The sequence below is a fragment of the Littorina saxatilis genome, linkage group LG17 (genome assembly GCF_037325665.1).
Source record: "Littorina saxatilis isolate snail1 linkage group LG17, US_GU_Lsax_2.0, whole genome shotgun sequence".
Taxonomy (NCBI): domain Eukaryota; kingdom Metazoa; phylum Mollusca; class Gastropoda; order Littorinimorpha; family Littorinidae; genus Littorina; species Littorina saxatilis.
In genome coordinates, this window is record NC_090261.1 from 59,276,875 (window position 1) to 59,296,200 (window position 19,326).

At 41.4% G+C, this 19,326-nt stretch overlaps 2 protein-coding genes across 2 annotated transcripts; both read right to left on the bottom strand.

Annotated features, from left to right (window-relative positions):
• Window positions 1-7,843, bottom strand: LOC138951920 (D-aminoacyl-tRNA deacylase 2-like). The gene is made up of 4 exons (XM_070323482.1): window positions 7,697-7,843; window positions 3,968-4,172; window positions 3,081-3,150; window positions 1-2,181 (listed from the first exon to the last, which is right to left on the bottom strand). Exons 2-4 carry the CDS (start codon window positions 4,169-4,171, stop codon window positions 1,856-1,858), a joined length of 600 nt encoding a protein of 199 aa, XP_070179583.1. The 5' UTR covers window position 4,172; window positions 7,697-7,843; the 3' UTR covers window positions 1-1,855.
• Window positions 7,844-11,525: 3,682 nt separating this feature from the next.
• Window positions 11,526-19,302, bottom strand: LOC138951916 (transcription initiation factor TFIID subunit 8-like). Its single transcript, XM_070323478.1, has 6 exons — window positions 19,094-19,302; window positions 18,398-18,496; window positions 16,514-16,576; window positions 14,686-14,810; window positions 13,082-13,229; window positions 11,526-12,680 (listed from the first exon to the last, which is right to left on the bottom strand). Exons 1-6 carry the CDS (start codon window positions 19,230-19,232, stop codon window positions 12,427-12,429), a joined length of 828 nt encoding a protein of 275 aa, XP_070179579.1. The 5' UTR covers window positions 19,233-19,302; the 3' UTR covers window positions 11,526-12,426.
• Between the last annotated feature and the right edge of the window lie 24 nt (window positions 19,303-19,326).

The window sequence follows — 19,326 nt, forward strand, 5'->3', positions numbered from 1 at the left end:
TTCAACGCTTATTCTCACAAAGCATCTGCACACCTGCCTCTGCCTCTGTGCTGTGTTTGTGTGGCTGCTTTCGTATGTCAGTGCATGGTGAGTGCGTTCACTGCCTTATCACCACTTCCCCACCTTTTTCAGAATGTTTTCTTGGAGTTGGATAATTCTCCTTACTCCTCGCCCCCTCCTTACTCCTCGCCCCCTCCTAACTTCAGTTCATACTTTATTGCGTGCCGACTGACCAGTCGGTGTGGCGTCCGTGTAGAGAAGAAGGGAATAAGGTTACACAATGCGCTAGTGTGAGACGCCAAGTTTCGTGTTTCGAGTTGCTGTAGTAAATATAGAGTAAACTTTGTCTTTGGGACTGACTTTCTGTTGTGTGCTATCCGTCTTTCGACTTACGTAAGAGAAATCCCATTTCGAGCTCAGGGTACTTTGTACACATAGATAAAGAGGGATAATTCCGGACCAGAATTTCTTTGTGTGCTAAGCGAATTTTTGACTTAACCGTTTGTGAGTTAGCTGGCTTTGCCTGTAATAACAAAATATATTAAAAAAAAAGCATCAGCATGATGTGATACATTTACTCTGTATTGCCAATACTGTATTGTTCTGTTTGGTTTCACATTTGTATTGCAATCCAATGAAAGGGATTATTGATCATGGCCATTCAAGCAAAATGTATAACATAAGAAAAAAAATCAGAAGAAAAATAAGATTTTGTTTAAAAAATGAACAAATGAAGAAGAAACAAGTCGGGTAAGGCGAAATTACTACATTTAGTCAAGCTGTGGAACTCACAGAATGAAACTGAACGCACTGCATTTTTTTCACAATGACCGTAGTCCGCCGCTTGTGCAAAACGGAGTGAAACTGACGAGCCTGTTCAGCGCGGTAGTGGTTTCGCTGTGCTGCATAGCACGCTTTTCTGTACCTCTCTTCGCTTTAACTTTCTGAGCGTGTATTTAATCCAAACATATCATATCTATATGTTTTTGGAATCAGGAACCGACAAGAAATAAGATGAAATTGTTTTTAAATCGATTTCGGAAATTTAATTTTGATCATAATTTTTAATTTTCAGAGCTTGTTTTTAATCCAAATATAACATATTTATATGTTTTTCGAATCAGAAAATGATGAAGAATAAGATAAACGTAAATTTGGATCGTTTTATGTAAAAAAAAAAAAAATTATTACAATTTTCAATGACCAAAGTCATACATTAATTTTTAAGCCACGAAGCTGAAATGCAATACCGAAGTCCGGCCTTCGTCGAAGATTGCTTTACAAAAATTTCAATCAATTTGATTGAAAAATGAGGGTGTGATAGTGCCGCCTCAACTTTTACAAAAAGCCGGATATGCCCACGTCATCAAAGGTATTTATCGAAAAAATGAAAAAAAACGTCCGGGGATATCATACCCAGGAACTCTCATGTCAAATTTCATAAAGATCGGTCCAGTGGTTTGGTCTGAATCGCTCTACACACACACACGCACAGACAGACAGACACACACATACACCACGACCCTTGTCTCGATTCCTCCTCTATGTTAAAACATTAACGGTAGTCAAAACTTGACTAAATGTAAAAATATGAGAGTTAGCCAATTTAAGATTCATAAAGCAAAACATGGCTTTCATCAATTACTCAAAACTTAAAGAAACCATTGAAAGAAAATAACAAACATGCTAAAAAATCAAATAGATAAACAGCCTTAACAAGGTTAACAGAAAGATGTTCCTCAATACAAAAATATGACAGTCTAGCCAGAGAAAATATTCTTTGAAGAAACAGGAGGACAGAAGAAAACTACCTAAATATGCGGACAAAGACACTGCACAGCAACCAGCCATTTAATCAGATCTCCATCAAGTGAGTAAACGGACCGTTTGTCTGACAGCTAAAGACCTGCCTGTTGCCATAAGTCCCGTACCTCACAATCGTCCCTGCCGACAGACACTTATCATTCCTTTCATAAGTTTTCTGAAAAATGGAGACAAATTCAGAGTACAGTCGCATCCCTTCATCTTTTGCAATGTTCTTGTGGTACTGCATGACCTTGCCCTTGGGTGTGCCGCCTAACGTTGCTTGCGGTATGATCATGACGTCGCCAGGTAGGTCAATGACTGAAGTAAGCTTTCCACTGTCACCCTCACTCAGCCGTATGCCCTGGATCATTTTGGCTGCAACAAGAAAAATGTATCAACATGAAATAAAGGGTTCCTCCTCTGGATTGATGAACCTTTGTTTTCCAGCTAAACTGACTTCCTGCTGCTATGTATATTTCACACAAAACAACAATGTTCAGACTGCAAAAGAAACAATCTAATCCGTTGACTGTTGGCCTGGTATATTAACCTTCACCGTATCACGCTTTGGACTGCACAGTCCGGATGATGTGGGTCGTGTACGACCCATACTTTCTAAAGAAGGATTCAACGTAAAAAGCATGGGTCGTACATGACCCACGCCATTCGAATAGGGAAACACGTTTTGCCGCCTCTTTGCAGAGTATGGGTCGTACGCGACCCACGCCATCCGAATAAGGATAAACAACGTAAAATCCCTTACGTAATTCCATATGGGTCGTCCACGACCCACATCATCCTGACTGTTTTGTTCAAATTATGTCTTTGTTTATTTGTTTGTTTACAAAGATAATCTTTCTAAAGTTGGGCAAAGGGAAGGTCGTATGGTGATTGGAGATTACATGAAGTCTCAATTAAAAACTCCAAATAGTTTCTGAGATAAAGACGATTTTGTGATGCTCTGGGTCATTTACGACCCACGAAGCACGGTGAAGGTTAATAGGTGATTTAAGTGCAACAAAAAAGAGTTTAATATTCACTGTGGTAAAAAGAAAAGAAAGAACAAATGAAATGCATTTCAGAATTAATTTTGTTATACACATGTATGTCAGAACATAATCATACTCATATAACTGTCTGTCTGGTAAATAAACAGATCATTTCATCAAATATTACACACACAATCAAGATACTGCTATATGAATTGAACAATTTTACATTTCGCACATGGTAAAACACTAAGCCTTTACATATACTTTTTGAAGATCACTCACCCAACTTTTCAACATGAGCTTTTGTTGCACCTCTTAAAAAGCATAAATAGATGATTATACCTCTTTGGATCTGAAAAAGAATAAAAGACAAAGAAATTAAAATAATAATATTGGCAAATTCATTTGGTCTTCAATCAATCAATATGAGGCGTATATCGCGAGTATTCCGTGGGTACAGTTCTAAGCGCAGGGATTTTTATTTATTTTTATGCAATTTAAATCGCGCACATATTCAAGGCGCAGGGATTTATTTATGCCGTGTGAGATGGAATTTTTTTACACAATACATCACGCATTCACATTGGCCAGCAGATCGCAGCCTTTTCGGCGCATATCCTACTTTTCACGGCCTACTATTCCAAGTCACACGGGTATTTTGGTGGACATTTTTATCTATGCCTATACAATTTTGCCAGGAAAGACCCTTTTGTCAATCGTGGGATCTTTAACGTGCACACCCCAATGTAGTGTACACGAAGGGACCTCGGTTTTTCGTCTCATCCGAAAGACTAGCACTTGAACCCACCACCTAGGTTAGGAAAAGGGGGGAGAAAATTGCTAACGCCCTGACCCAGGGTCGAACTCGCAAACTCTCGCTTCCGAGCGCAAGTGCGTTACCACTCGGCCACTCAGTCTTGCGGGGGGTATTGACAAAGGCATTGACAAAAGCAAACATTCTTGCATCACTACATCACATGCAACTTTAAAGAGATTGCAATCTGCTTGGGAAGCAATGTATCTTCTTCCTAAATCCTCTGTACATGTGTGTGTGTGTGTGTGTGTGTGTGTGTGAATGAGTGAATGAGTGTGTGTGTGAATGAGTGAGTGATACGAGTGTGTGAGTGTGTATTTCTAAATGTACACAAAACATATTGCACAACTCTGACCTCCACAAACTGTGGCTGGTCCTCTGGAGTAGAGGGCTGAACCATCAACTGGGCGCTCATGCACTGCTGTACCACTGCACGTACGCAGGGCGCGGCGGCTGATGACGCTCCTGCCGTTGCTGGCTGTTCCAGTATCATCACCTTGGCTGCTGAAGCCCCCAGAACATCCCCTCCTGGATCCCCGGTCTGCACGGTCGCTTCCATGCTGGTTAAGGGGTAAATTGTTAGGGTTGTGTGCATAGTAAAACATGTCCCTAAGGCCAACAACAAAAAATAGTCTGTTTACGGTAACATAGGCCAAAAAAATAGGGTCGGTAGGTCGGGATTTTTTTATTTTTTCTCCAAACAAGAAGAGCAAACGCTCGATCGAGTCACTTTCGCAGTTCTGAATATTATATGAGGCATCAGATGGACAGGAAGAAATTGCTATTCACAACACAATGAGTCACGTTCACATAAAATTTGAGCCCGGTCACTTTTATAGTTTCCGAGAAAAGCCCAACGTTAAGTTGTGTGTTGCCGAACAGAAAAGGCTAGTTATCTCCCTTGTTTTTCTGATAACGTTCGTAAAAGGCTACAGATGTAAATACTTTGATGTAAAGAATAATCCTACAAAGTTTCAATCACATCCGATGAACTTTGTCAAAGATATAAAATGTCTAATTTTTCCTTTGACGCTGACCTGTGACCTTGAAAAAGGTCAAAGGTCAACGAAACCATCGTTAAAGTGTAGAGGTCATTGGAGGTCACGACTAAACAAAATATGAGCCCGATCGCTTTGATAGTTTCCGAGAAAAGTCCAACGTTAAGGTGGTGTCTACGGACGGCCGGCCGGACGGCCGGCCGGACAGACTAACACTGACCGATTACATAGAGTCACTTTTTCTCAAGTGACTCAAAAACCCTATTTTTACGTTATTTTGCAAAAAAACCAAAAGATTTTTTTTTCTTTTCCCAAATGCCAAAAAAAAGTCTGGGGTCGCGCGAAAAAAATAGGGTTGGTCGGGATACCGTAAACAGACTATTTTTTGTGTGTGGCCTAATTGCTTTTGATTTGCTTGTGTCTTCCTGGCAAGCAGCTGGACATTCGTCAAGACAACTTTTGTCCTATATTTATTGTTTGTTTGTGCACTTAAAAGACCGTTGGGTCGATTCATCTGTGAACGTAGCGTTTTGTTTTGTCGAATTTAACATTCCAACAGCTTGTCTTTCTTGGGTTTTTTATTCTGATATTTGAACGTTGGCAGTCAATTTGGTTTTGGATTTATGTCCCTAATTGGCCACTGCTCGAGATGTTAAATCTTAATGTCCTCATACATTTCATTGTCTGTCTGATACCTTACCGAATAGGCCTTCTTTTGAGAGATATCTGAGACAGGATGATAGCAATGTTTGAACGTTGCCAGAACAGTTTCAGATTCTACAGCAGCAGAAGTGCAGATGCTTTAGATACCAAGGCTAATTAAAAGATTCAACACAATCATTCAAGTGAAATAAATACAACTCATTGATTGATGGATCTGTATCTACATTGCAATTAGAATAATTCTTCATGAATGTGAACGTCTTCTGATTTCTTATTTACAAATGTGTAGACTGTCATGGTGTTTTATTCTCTGTCTTCAGTTCATATATAGCTGAGAGTGAGAGTATTAGAGGCCAGCGTAACAGCTTTATAGCTCTGTCAACAGCCAAAAAGTGCATGGTGTGTGAACTATTTTTTGCTTTCTAAATCATTGTTGGCAAATGTAGGGTTTCGCAGTTGTAAAAAGTCCATCAGAAGATTTAGTTTTCTCGCTGTCAAGGCCTCTGGTCCCGACAACATCCCCAACATCGTCCTTAAGACCCTAGCCCACCACATAGCACCATCCCTGTCCGTCATCTACCAGCTCTCATTAGATTCTGGGCGTCTCCCACAAGATTGGCTCAGTGCCAACGTCGCGTGCGCGTTCAAGAAAGGCGACCGTCACTGCCCAGCCAACTACCGCCCCATTTCACTCACGTCTGTCCCCTGTAAGATGCTGGAGCACATCATTAGCCGCCACATCCTATCCCACCTTGAAACCAACAACATTCTGACAAATCTAAATCATGGCTTCCGATCCGGCTATTCCACAGAGACCCAGCTCCTGACAACAACAGAAGACCTGCTATCCTCATACGACCGGGGGCGCCAAGTCGACATGGCCATCTTGGATTTTTCCAAAGCCTTCGATACGGTACCCCATGATCGTCTCCTCCACAAACTCAACAGCTACGGAATCTCCGGCTCCATACTCGCCTGGCTCCAGACCTTCCTCACCCAACGTACCATGCAGGTAGTTGTGGAAGGCACGACCTCCCCCCCAACCACTGTCGACTCTGGAGTCCCGCAAGGCCCCGTGTTAGGGCCTCTTCTCTTCCTTTGCCACATCAACGACCTCCCGGATGCAGTCAAGTCCCAAGTGCGCCTCTTCGCAGATGACTGCCTCCTCTATAGGGAGATCGTTGACTTCAGCGACCACATCGCCCTCCAGGAAGACCTGAAGAGCCTTGAATCCTGGGCAGAGAGATGGGGCATGCGCTTCAACGCTACAAAATGCTACGTCATGACTCTAGCACGGAAAACCCCTTCCTCCTACCTCTATTCCCTAGACAGCACCATCCTCAAGATTGTACCCACGAACCCCTACCTTGGCATTCAGTTCTCGAACGACCTGAAGTGGTCCACCCACATCAACTACATCACTAAGAAAGCTAACAGCACCCTCGGATTCCTCCGCCGCAACCTGCGCCACTGCCCATCAAACTGCAGGCACAACGCCTACCTTGCCCTCATCCGCCCTCTTCTTGAGTATGGTGCCACCATCTGGGACCCATACCTTAAGCAGGACGTCGAGAGATTGGAGCGCATACAGCGGAACGCATCCCGCTTCATCTCTGGTGACTACAGAACCACGACTCCTGGCTTCGTCACTGGGCTCCTACACAAGCTCCAACTACCAACCCTCCAGGAACGTCGCAACACCTGCGTCTAACCTCCTTCTACAAAGTGGCTGGGGGGCTGGTGCCGGCAATCCCGCCTGACAAGTTCCTGACCCCTCAAAAACCAGGACGCCTCATTCGTCCACGTCAATCTTCCAGAGACTTTAGCACCTCGAATCCAGTAGACAACTACATCAGGAACAATAGCAGATGCTTCACTGTGCCACGCTGTAACACTGAGCAATACAGACATTCGTTTTTTCCAAAGACTGTAGTGGCCTGGAACCAATTAGATGAAGAAACTGTAACCTCGGCATCGACCGAGAGCTTCAAGTCGGCGCTGGCAGTAGCCAGACGACGATAAAGAACTAGCTGCGCACCCCCCACTCCGCTGCAACAATGCCAGACATCTGGATGACTTGTTCTACAAGTGCAGCGTAACAGACAGATACAGAAGGCCCAAGCTGGGGTGCTTTCCGTTTACTTGCTCCATGCCGATCTTAGTTCCCGTATCTTACAATATATATTCCAACGACACAGGGGGGGAGAGAAAAAACATGGGTATTATGCTAGATATCTATCAAGTAGCATTACTGAGCATGAAATTCAGACAGCTTGTGTTTGTCTTCGACATTTATCATTTCTGTTCAGCCCTGGTGAAAGGGGACCGACTAATGTTTACTTTTGGAAAACCAACGCCGTCCCCATTATTTCCAATGGTTAAGGAGTAGAAAAGAGCCAGACAGTGCAATACCAATACCTTACCTATTGGCTGGAAAGTGTCACTATTTCAATGCACCAGTTCAATCCTTTTTGTCAGATCTGTTTACTCAAAATCGTGCCCTGAATCAATGTTTCTTCTGATGAAACAGCGTCTGCAAGTAAATGGGAGGTAACTCCAAAGAATTGTTTTTGTCCTTTTGGGACTTTGTTCGCCAAAGAGTGTGATGTTCTGTCTTACAAAAGACAAGGTTGCAAACTCACATGTCTCCAAGTTGTGTTGCACTGACAGAGGGTATATGGCAGTGGAATGGCTGCTGGAATGAAGCATGACAGATCACGCAAACCGCAGTATGAAGAAGAGGAAGACCCAGTGGAAAACATGATCAAGAAAACGGGATGTATTCAGCTTCACTATGCAGTGCAGGTGGGTCATAATGATAATGTACAGCAGGTGTCAGTTCTTCCAACTTTTTCTTTGGAGAAAGAATTGAGTGTAAAAATGTATGGGTTACGATTTTTTTTTTAAAGCTTGTTAACGTGGATATTACAGTTTTAGGTTTCAGCTGTTTGTTGTCAAGCTGTTTATGTTCTTTGGTTCTACACCTGACTTATAGTTATACTGACCTTATGACTATGAGCAGTCATAGTCATACTGCCGTTCAACTTGCTGTGTAGAATACTGACTGTCTTGTGTATGGACACTAAGATCCATCATCTAACACTGCACTTTCCAAACTCGGTGACTGTTCAACTTAGAGACACCAACCTCCAGAAGATCTGTTAAATTATTTGTGAATTTTTGTGTGATTGTCATTGTGGTTAGAGAAACATGAAAATACCCAGCATGCTCCTTCCAAAAGCGGCGTATGGCTGCCTATAAATGGAGAGGTAAAAACTGTCATACACGTAAAAGTCTGGACACTCGTGCAAAAACACGAGTGTATGTGGGAGTTTCAACCCACGAACGCAGAAGAAGAAGTTTGTCTATTTTCATAGTGCAAAGTTATCTCCTTATTCACAAAAAGCTCTTGATGTTAATGATTTTACAGTATTCTCCATTCTCATCTCCATACTATTGAGGTCTAACGAATGACGTCTCACAACGTGCGTGGTCGTCCTTGGCGGTCAAGAAAGCCGCCGCGATCATTGCGCAGACGACACTTCTAAACCGCCAATATTTTTTGTGCGCATCACGTGCTCCACATAAATCGTCCGGAAACGAAGCAATTGGGAAACCTGGATAGGGGCTGGCTGTTTTCTTTTCTTCTCTTCTCTTGAAGAGTTAGTTGTTTTTGAAAGATTTTACCAACAACTCAAAAACGATCACTGTAATGTAAAAGTAATCAATTTGTTTATGTGTAATCTTAATGTGTGTTCCTATTCCGTGATTTCAGGATTGCATGGGAGAGCACCAGGACTGGCGCAAGTGTCAACCACAGGTGACGGAGTTCAGGAAATGCATGACAGAAAACTTAAAGAAGATGAAACCAAACAGCTGATGATGTGATGCAGGAAAACTACTGTTGGTTCATGTCATGATTTTTTTCTTTTGATACTGAGGGTGTTATACCTGTCATGGCCGAGTTGTCTCGTGTGAATGTGCACATATGGGCAGATCTTGATGAATTGAATTTACATCATTGTAGACATCAGAGAAAATGCATTTAAATTGATTGTTCTGTGAGCCAGCGTTGTCTGTAAAATAAACTTCAATTCTTACTATAAGATCTATTTTCTGTGGTATTTTTTTTTCCTGTTCATCCAAACAGATGACAGCAAGAGCTTTCTTTAAAATGTATAAATGTTACATGTACATCAAAACATGACAGTATGCCATCTACACAGATGTGTGTGTGTGTGCGAGCGAGCTTCAGGCTGCCTTTTTTCCATTACTAACTACGGTGGTACATCTTTAGACAATAAGGCACGATCAAAAGATCGTTACAGTTTAGACAATAAGGCACGATCAAAAGATCGTTACACTAGGCCATCTCAAAGTTAGGAAAATTAATAGTACTGATCAAAAGATCAGATGTAGGCCTCGCGGCCTTAGACATCTGCAATTTATCTTATCTTATCTTATCTTATCTTTTTTAAGACTTCCAAAAATGTGAAAGTTTCGGTATTAACAGAGAGGGAGTCTAAAAGCAGGTTAATTATTTACTGACAGTGTCACTATGAAGAGAAAGTTTGGTAAAATCAGGTCTTAATGTAGAGGGAAACTTAAAATGGAGAGTCTTAAATTAGATGTTTCACTGTAACTGTTCACAAAAATGTGTATTTCCATTGTGGATAAGTAGACCCATTTGATTGACTCCCCTTCATCTTGAACTATGTATGTGGATGCAATAACTTTATAATTCACATGCATGATCTTGTGAAATAATTAACGAGAACATGTGAACTTTTTATGGAAGTTTGTTTGTATGTTGTCTTTTGGAAGAAAGAGAAAAAAAGGTCAGTTTGTAGTACAGTGGAACCCCCCTTTTAAGACCTTGACAAATCTGAGAAAATCGGGTCTTAAAGGCCCAGTGCAGCTCACAGCCTTCGTTTTGCGTTTTTGTTGCAGCTGAGTGCATTTACAGTTCAAAAATCCTCCTATGGTAGTAAAACAAACCCAAAACTACCCAACGACGACATCTGTGAAGCTCGACAGTTTCTTGTTCACGCGAGTGCATAAATTAACCTAGTTATTACGTTGGTGTTTGGTCGGAGTTCGATTCAACTTGAGTGATTCCGGCCTCCATTTTGTTTTACACAAACTCATGATGACGTCTGACATAGTTTGCTTAGTGACTGTCTTTTTTTGTGCATGATGTGGTGATCTACCTGATCTAAATTTAGATCCAAAAATAGGTCAAGACCAGCCGGGTCCGAGTACGAAATTCATTCGTAAAAAAATCGCAGTTCTTGACTCTTTGGGTGCAAGTCAATGAAACTTGGTAGTTCTTCTAACGGATAGCTGCCTGAGGTATGACTAAAAGCCCCAGGGGCTCCGTGCACCTGGATTTGACAAGTTCAGTACCTTTAAAAAGGAGGGAGTCTTAAAATGGGGGTAAATTTACAGATGTTTCGAACAAAAAATCTGAAAAAGTAAGGTCTTAACTTTGGGTGTCTTTAAAGGGAGGTTCCACTGTTAAAGTGTTGGTAACAACCTCCTGAGGGGACCATTCACAGCACCCATTTATCATATGACTGTCAGTAACAACCTCCTCAGGGGTCCATTCACAGCACCCATTTATCATATGACTGTCAGTAACAACCTCCTCAGGGGTCCATTCACAGCACCCATTTATCATATGACTGTCGGTAACAACCTCCTCAGGGGTCCATTCACAGCACCCATTTATCATATGACTGTCGGTAACAACCTCCTCAGGGGACCATTCACAGCACCCATTTATCATATGACTGTTGGTAACAACCTCCTCAGGGGACCATTCATAGCACCCATTTATCATATGACTGTCAGTAACAACCTCCTCAGGGGTCCATTCACAGCACCCATTTATCATATGACTGTCGGTAACAACCTCCTCAGGGGTCCATTCACAGCACCCATTTATCATATGACTTGGTAACAACCTCCTCAGGGGTCCATTCACAGCACCCATTTATCATATGACTGTCGGTAACAACCTCCTCAGGGGACCATTCACAGCACCCATTTATCATATGACTGTCGGTAACAACCTCCTCAGGGGACCATTCACAGCACCCATTTATCATATGACTGTTGGTAACAACCTCCTCAGGGGACCATTCATAGCACCCATTTATCATATGACTGTCGGTAACAACCTCCTCAGGGGTCCATTCACAGCACCCATTTATCATATGTCTGCATCAAATGAGCACTTTAACTCGTAAATATTTTACTTCGTATGTTTTATTGTTTTTATGTTTATGGTTGTTGTCATATGTTGTTTGGTTGTTTTAAGAGCAGATGAACCACACTTTTCCATCCATTGTTTAATTGTATGGACAATAAATGATTTTGTCTTATGTCTACTCAGTGTACACTACATTGGGGTGTGCACGTTAAAGATCCCACAATTGACAAAAGGGTCTTTCCTGGCAAAATTGTATTACTTGTATTTAGAACAATTCCCTTCCCACCCCAACATTCTCAATGATAAAAGGCAGTCTCATAATTAAATGACAGTCAATGACATTTAGTTTTCTATGTAAAACCAAACGTCTGTTCAGAGTCAACATTGCCACATGCCAGCGGCATACATTCACCACAGTCTATTTCCAGCCAGTTGTCTCAAAGTTTCAGTCCAAAATGTCTTACTTCCACATATATATGAAGCGCACATTGGTGAAAATGGCTATTCTTCTACCAGGCATGGGAATTCCACAATAGAAAAAAACTCTAAAAATAGGTGAAGGTCCACGGGGCCGCCTAGGCCCCGGCGGGGTACAGGGGCAGAGCCCCGTTGGGATCGAATTTTAGCATTTTGGACCAATATTTTGATAGTTCTCGTGTAAGCAAATAATGGATAGAGAGACAACAGTATACATATAATTTAATTTACCTTTTTTTTGCAGCAGACAATTTTTTATTTTCGCTGAAACGTAATTTCCTTTTCGCGGAAATCCGTGATTTTGCGGACAATTCCCATGCCTGTCTACACAGTGTGATGTTGCAGTGAATCCCTGCATTCAGTTTTCACAGCTATCAATCCACCAGCCCTTCAAATCTCATAGCTGGATCTGTTGCACAAAATTAGTATTTACACATAAAAATGCACACCAGTCCATGTAGGCTATCTTTTTCTGCTGGGCATTCTTGTGTGCCTGAGGTAAGGATTGTCAATGGCATCAGTGTCTGCTGACTCTTGGGACTGTAAACCACGTGCAGAGTCTCCGTTGATGGCGCTACCGGCTGGTCCTCTCTCGTCATCAGAAGTGCCTGCCAACTTGGTTCTATGCTGCAGTTCTTGTTCCAAGGAGTCGATGTCCTGATCCTTGGGCAAGAGAGCATCAAGGTAGGGAAGAGGAGTAGGTTTAACTGCAATCACTGAAAAAAGAGAATATCACCAGGATAGAAACTAAAGAAGAAGAAACCAAAAAATAAAGAATACAGATGGAATCTTACTTTTGACACAAAATGTTTTACTAAAACAAAAAGCTTGCAGTGGCCTCTGTATCTCAGGAAACATGCACAGAAGCCAGATGAGCCATGGTCTACCAATATTTTGTTCTTTTTCAGATAATTTTTAAAATTCAAATTGCAAGGCTGTTTTTAACCCCACATTTCCCCTACACAAGCTGTATTGAACAAAAGTAATTTTCGGTAAAAGAAATCCATTCTCTGCAAAACCTTGGAAATTGTAATCATCCAGAATAAGCTTCAGCAGCTAAAACTGTATGTGTACATTCTTTTGCAACCAACTAAAGCTGACAATTTTAATAACTCACATGGAAAAGCTGACACATCGTCCTTAAAAAGACTCTGGGTTTCTCCAGTTTTTGCAATGAACCTTGTCAATGCTCGCTCCACATCTCTTTTCTGTGTTGCTGCTTTCTCTCGGATAAGTTGATACTCGTTGAAGGGTTGTCGTATAGCCTGTTTAAGCAATAAAAACATCACTAATAGACACATCACCAAAGCAAAAGGGGAAAAATAGTAACTTCAAAATGTAAGTGAAAGATTTTAGTGTTTAAGATGAGAGAGGACGAGAAATTCAAGTTTTACACCCTCACGGCAAAGCTAATAGGGGCATTTTCCCGTGTTTTTCCCTGACTTTAGATGAGATACACAAATGTATGAGTGTTTAGGTGGTATCAGCCATCTGCACTTAGAAGAATGACCAAGGTTTTTTACATGCCACTGTGGTGACACAGGGTGGGACATGGATACCATCTCTGGGTCTGCACATAAAGTTGACCCATGCCCGGCCCGGATTCGAACCTGCGACCCTGGGATCACAAGTCAAGTGCTCTACCACCTGAGCCTACGAGGCCCACGGTTGTAGATGAAAATGCAAACTGTGCATTTACCTGCATGTTTATCACACTACTTTTAAAGCACCGTTGTAGATGAAAATTCACACACTGCTTTAAAAGAAGAGTGAAAAACATACAGGTAAATGCAATACACACAAAATCAAAATCTGGAAGAAAACAAACACAGGAAGAAAAGCACACACACATGTTAAACAAGAAGGGCAAAGCCCATACGACTCACATGCTTGACCTTGACCTTTACATGACCTTGACCTTCAGCTAAACCTAGCAATGACATCATACACTAAGAACTGCTTTACACATTTTTCCTACCAAAATACATGTGACCTTGACCCAAGGTCAAGGTCATCCAAGGTTATGCAACACAAAGCTGTTAATTCAAGACATAGGAAGTACAATGGTGCTTATTGGCTCTTTCTACCATGAGATATGGTCACTTTTAGTGGTTCACTACCTTATTTTGGTCACATTTCATAAGGGTCAAAGTGACCTTGACCTTGATCATATGTGACCAAATGTGTCTCATGATGAAAGCATAACATGTATAGTTTGAAACAGTTATCTTCCATAGTTCAGGGTCAAGGTCACTTCAAAATATGTATACAATCCAACTTTGAAGAGCTCCTGTGACCTTGACCTTGAAGCAAGGTAAACCAAACTGGTATCAAAAGATGGGGCTTACTTTGCCCTATATATCATATATAGGTGAGGTATTGAATCTCAAAAACTTCAGAGAAAATGGGAAAAATGTGAAAAATAGCTGTTTTTTAGACAACATTTATGGCCCCTGCGACCTTGACCTTGAAGCAAGGTCAAGATGCTATGTATGTTTTTTGGGGCCTTGTCATCATACACCATCTTGCCAAATTTGGTACTGATAGACTGAATAGTGTCCAAGAAATATCCAACGTTAAAGTTTTCCGGACGGACGGACGGACAGGGGGGGGACGGACAGACGGACGACTCGGGTGAGTACATAGACTCACTTTTGCTTCGCATGTGAGTCAAAAAGGACAAACAAAACTTGATGGGAAAAAACGAAAGAATCTACTCACATCACTTTTGATGTAGGTGTGAGGATCAGGGAAGGGAGGCAGGTGGTCGGGGATGTGAGTTGGGTGATGACGTTTTTCTCCAACTTGAAGGGTTCGTGGATGTTGTGTCTGACTGCTGGTAGCAGCTATGATCCATTGATAGAGAAAATAAGATTTTATTCATAAAAACAGTGCTTGTCATTTAAACAAGAAGAGCAAACGCTCGATCGAGTCACTTTCGCAGTTCTGAATATTATATGAGGCATCAGATGGACAGGAAGAAATTGCTATTCACAACACAATGAGTCACGTTCACATAAAATTTGAGCCCGGTCACTTTTATAGTTTCCGAGAAAAGCCCAACGTTAAGTTGTGTGTTGCCGAACAGAAAAGGCTAGTTATCTCCCTTGTTTTTCTGATAACGTTCGTAAAAGGCTACAGATGTAAATACTTTGATGTAAAGAATAATCCTACAAAGTTTCAATCACATCCGATGAACTTTGTCAAAGATATAAAATGTCTAATTTTTCCTTCGACGCTGACCTGTGACCTTGAAAAAGGTCAAAGGTCAACGAAACCATCGTTAAAGTGTAGAGGTCATTGGAGGTCACGACTAAACAAAATATGAGCCCGATCGCTTTGATAGTTTCCGAGAAAAGTCCAACGTTAAGGTGGTGTCTACGGACAGACTAACACTGACCGATTACATAGAGTCACTTTTTCTCAAGTGACTCAAAAAACGACAACTAGCATTGTAACACATACAATGCACATGGATTAGGCCAGAATCAAGGCAAATTAAGTCATCTGCTTTCAAGGTTTTTCAAAAAATCGTGTACAACAAAGGCAGGGATGGTCAAATCCACCGCCCAGTTGCCAGGGGCAAGTACAAAATACGCATCCGGCAGCTCGCCCGGCTGGATAGTGAAAATTCTGGTCAAATGCAAAGATATTTTTGGTTTGACTACTGAGTTTAATTTTTAAAAGCCATATAAACACTGCACATGCAGAAACTTCTGTTATCTGCTAAATCGCCGTCATGGTCCAGTGACATGAGAACGAGGCTCCCATCTCAGCGCTCTTTGAACGTTTCATTCAACCTGTTTCTATTTTCACTACTGATTCCAAACACACATTTTCTATTATCAGGTGAAAAAAAGTATCTTGAAAAGACTGATGCTGAAAAAAGGACAAAAGCAAAACAGCATAAGAAAGAGAAAAGATCGACCATTCAAGGAACATTAATTGGCGAGTGATTGCTAATAGCGGAAAGAAAAATGGTACGTTTGAGTTGGATTGGAAGATGATGGTGGTTTTTATTTTGTTCAAAACTCTTAAAGAACATTGGAACAGAAAAAAAAAGCAATTCGGTTTGGAACAACATTGCTCAAGTTGGGTCAGGTCAAGTCGCGCGAAACAAAGATTGCTCATTGCAACTTGCGTCGGTGAAGAACTGAGCATAAAAGCTAAACAAGACACCAGCTGAGCGCAGTCCAGTTGAATTTTGAGATTTGGCCATCCTTGCAACGGCCACTTATTATTAAGTGAAAAGATAAGTCACTGCTCTTTTTGCTGTGGATTTTCTTTACTTCTCTGGATTTTCTTTCCTTCTTCCTCCTTTCATTGTTTATTTGTATTTGATTTGTGTGTATATATTTTCCTTCTCTTCTTGTCATTTGACTTGCACTGACAAAAGATGAAACACCGACAACCTGTATCCAATTATATCACTACCAAGGTTAGATTTTCAAGGTGAAGAGCTATCTTCACAAAATGAAAGACAAAAATATAGATTAAGAACAAGTTAAGATTCATATTGTAAAGAGATAAATGGGCAGATAATACGTACGTGGAATAAAAACTGTTTTGTTCGCTCTCCTGGCATGTGTGGGAATTCCTCTTATGTCTAGACCTGCAATGAATCAAAATGTTTAAAAAAAGAAAAAATGCTTCATAACCATAAGTGAACTGGTATTCATCAGTTCTGTGGTTTTTGTTCTTTCTTTATTTGGTGTTTAACGTCGTTTTCAATCACGAAGGTTATCCCGACGGGAAACGGGGGAGATGAGATAGAGCCACTAGTCAATTGTTTCTTGTTCACAAAAGCACTACCATACTTTCCGGACGAAAAAAATCAAAGAGACCGCTTGAGTACCAGTCAAACAACTTGTGATAATGCATGTTTCAGCTACTAAGTACTGCCCTGCCTTTGATCTGGCCGCACACACAGATTTCCACTCTGTTAAACTGGTCACTGACCGGTCACTGATCCCGATGCAGGAAGTGTTTCCTCTCTCAGATATGACAGGGGAACCACCTCTCATGGCAAAAACTGGGTCATTGACCCCTGGGAAGAAGGTCGTGTCTTTTAACAAGGCCACCCAGCTATCACAATGCCTTTGATCTGGCGCACACACAGAGCACACATATTTTCACTCAGTTAAAGTCGGACTGACCCCGATGCAGGAAGTGTTTCCTCTCTCAGATATGACAGGGGAACCACCTCTCATGGCAAAAACTGGGTCATTTTGGTGCGCCCTATCGGCCCCCTGCGTCCAATGGGTGACTGGATTACAATTTTTTTTTAAAAGAAGGGGGTGCATCTTAGATAACGAAGCGCCTTGTCACCCGGAAAGTACGGTAATCAAAAATTTGCTCCAGGGGCTTGCAACGTAGTACAATATATTACCTTACTGGGAGAATGCAAGTTTCCAGTACAAAGGACTTAACATTTCTTACATACTGCTTGACTAAAATCTTTACAAAAATTGACTATATTCTAATTTCTATACAAGAAACACTTAACAAGGGTAAAAGGAGAAACAGAATCCGTTAGTCGCCTCTTACGACATGCTGGGGAGCATCGGGTAAATTTTTCCCCCTAACCCGCGGGGGGTTGTGGTTTTTGTTTCATGCTGATTTTGGAATTTGATTCAATAACTGAAGCACAATTTTGATAATATATCTTAACGCTCTCTTCGCTTCAAATACACACACAGCACTCATACACAAAATACAGATGCACATAGACAAACAAACACACACACACCCTTACAAAGTCTGTCTGTCTGTCTGTCTGTCTCTTTCTCTCTCTCTCACATACATACGCACCCAAACACACTAAGTTCTCCCCCCCCCCCCCTCTCTCTCTCTCTCACGAACACATGTGCACACATACATGCACACACAACACACACACACACACCATGCGCGGAAGCAAGACCCCAGAGAGGGATGACGTCACCATGCATATGTTGTCTACTTGCGTAAGCATTATATTGTAGACTTCCACCCACCTACTGCAGCCTTGGTTTGTGTTTGATCAAAAATCAAAGAGTTAGTGGACACCAACCATATAAAACTTAGTATGTTCACCATTTTTTGTGAACTGTAGCCACAGTTTGGCAACAAAGAATGCTTTTTTACCTGGTATTATCGGCAAGAACATGCCTCAAGTCCAAATCAGTTCAGCGTTCGTGGGATACCTCCATTTTCGCTGGGATTTTTAATATACTGTCAAAAGATACTATGAAGTCCCAAAAAAAATGACTTACCATTACAATACAATGGAATTCTCCTTTTAAGACCGTGTTTTTTCAGACTTTCTGTTCATAACCTCTGTAAATTTACGCCCATTTTAAGACTCCCTCCTTTTTAAGACCTGATTTTCTTAGATTTTTGGAAGTCTTAAAAGGGGGGTTCCACTGTATTCATGCTAAATGTTATAGCTTACCCATCTCAACCAAACCCAGGACAACATCACTGACCATGGAGTCTGTGCGACAAGCCAACTCAGTGATGCCTCGAGTACTGCGACCGATTTCAACAATATCTGGAAACAAAATTATATGGGGTGAATCACTTTTGAGTTCATACACTGTCTCAGACCTGTTTACCCCCAAAACTTAAGAAGTCAAGTCAAAAATGACATTGATGTGACGGGACTATATGACTTGTCCCACCAAAGTCAGGACTTTTATTGTACTCTAAATTATTATTATGCGCTCTCCCGCATCCGTTGCGAAGATGACCAACAGTGGTTCCTGCAACGTAAAGAATCCAGATCCAGATCCAGAAAATAGTAATCTAATGACCAACATAGTAACCCAGTGGTTACAAACGCCAACATTAGCAACACAAACCTAATTTGAAGCACATTTGTAGTCTGGACTTAAAATAAAAAAAATTAACTTAAAATGGAGTATTTTTTCCAAAAAATCCACAAAAAAAGTGATAAATGACTACAAAATGGTTAGGTTAAACAGGTCTATTATGATTGACCTGCAACAAATTTGATAATGAGATGGGACGCGAAAAAAAGCCGTGAGGCTTATGGATACCAATCCAGTCCCTAACTACTACTACTACTACTACTACTAGTAGTCTACTACTATATTTTCCATCAAAACAGAGGTAGTGTGTAGCTTACAGGATCCTAAAGCCTCTGTCAATGTTTCAAGTACGGCGTCTTCAGCCATTCCAAAGCCAACTTCTGAACATAATGCTGCGACGGCAACCTTAAGTGCTTTTCGTCGTGACACTGCATTTCCATCCGAGTCTAAAGACATGGCGAAAAGAGAACACAAGTTCTGTTAACTGACAGTGACAACAGATGCTGATGGACTTGAGCGGAAGTGCCACGAAGGGAGACTACTGGGTTTG

What these genes read in the sequence shown, in the direction of transcription:
- LOC138951920 (XM_070323482.1), bottom strand. Translation starts at nt 4,171, where the DNA reads ATGGAAGCGACCGTGCAGACCGGGGATCCAGGAGGGGATGTTCTGGGG. An exon ending in ACCAGCCACAGTTTGTGGAG is followed by an intron (nt 3,151 to 3,967) that starts GTCAGAGTTGTG and finishes ATTCTTTTTCAG; the next exon opens with ATCCAAAGAGGTATAATCAT. An exon ending in AGCTCATGTTGAAAAGTTGG is followed by an intron (nt 2,182 to 3,080) that starts GTGAGTGATCTT and finishes TTCTTGTTGCAG; the next exon opens with CCAAAATGATCCAGGGCATA.
- LOC138951916 (XM_070323478.1), bottom strand. Translation starts at nt 19,232, where the DNA reads ATGTCTTTAGACTCGGATGGAAATGCAGTGTCACGACGAAAAGCACTT. An exon ending in CCTGGGTTTGGTTGAGATGG is followed by an intron (nt 16,577 to 18,397) that starts GTAAGCTATAAC and finishes GATTCATTGCAG; the next exon opens with GTCTAGACATAAGAGGAATT. An exon ending in ACACCTACATCAAAAGTGAT is followed by an intron (nt 13,230 to 14,685) that starts GTGAGTAGATTC and finishes TTGCTTAAACAG; the next exon opens with GCTATACGACAACCCTTCAA.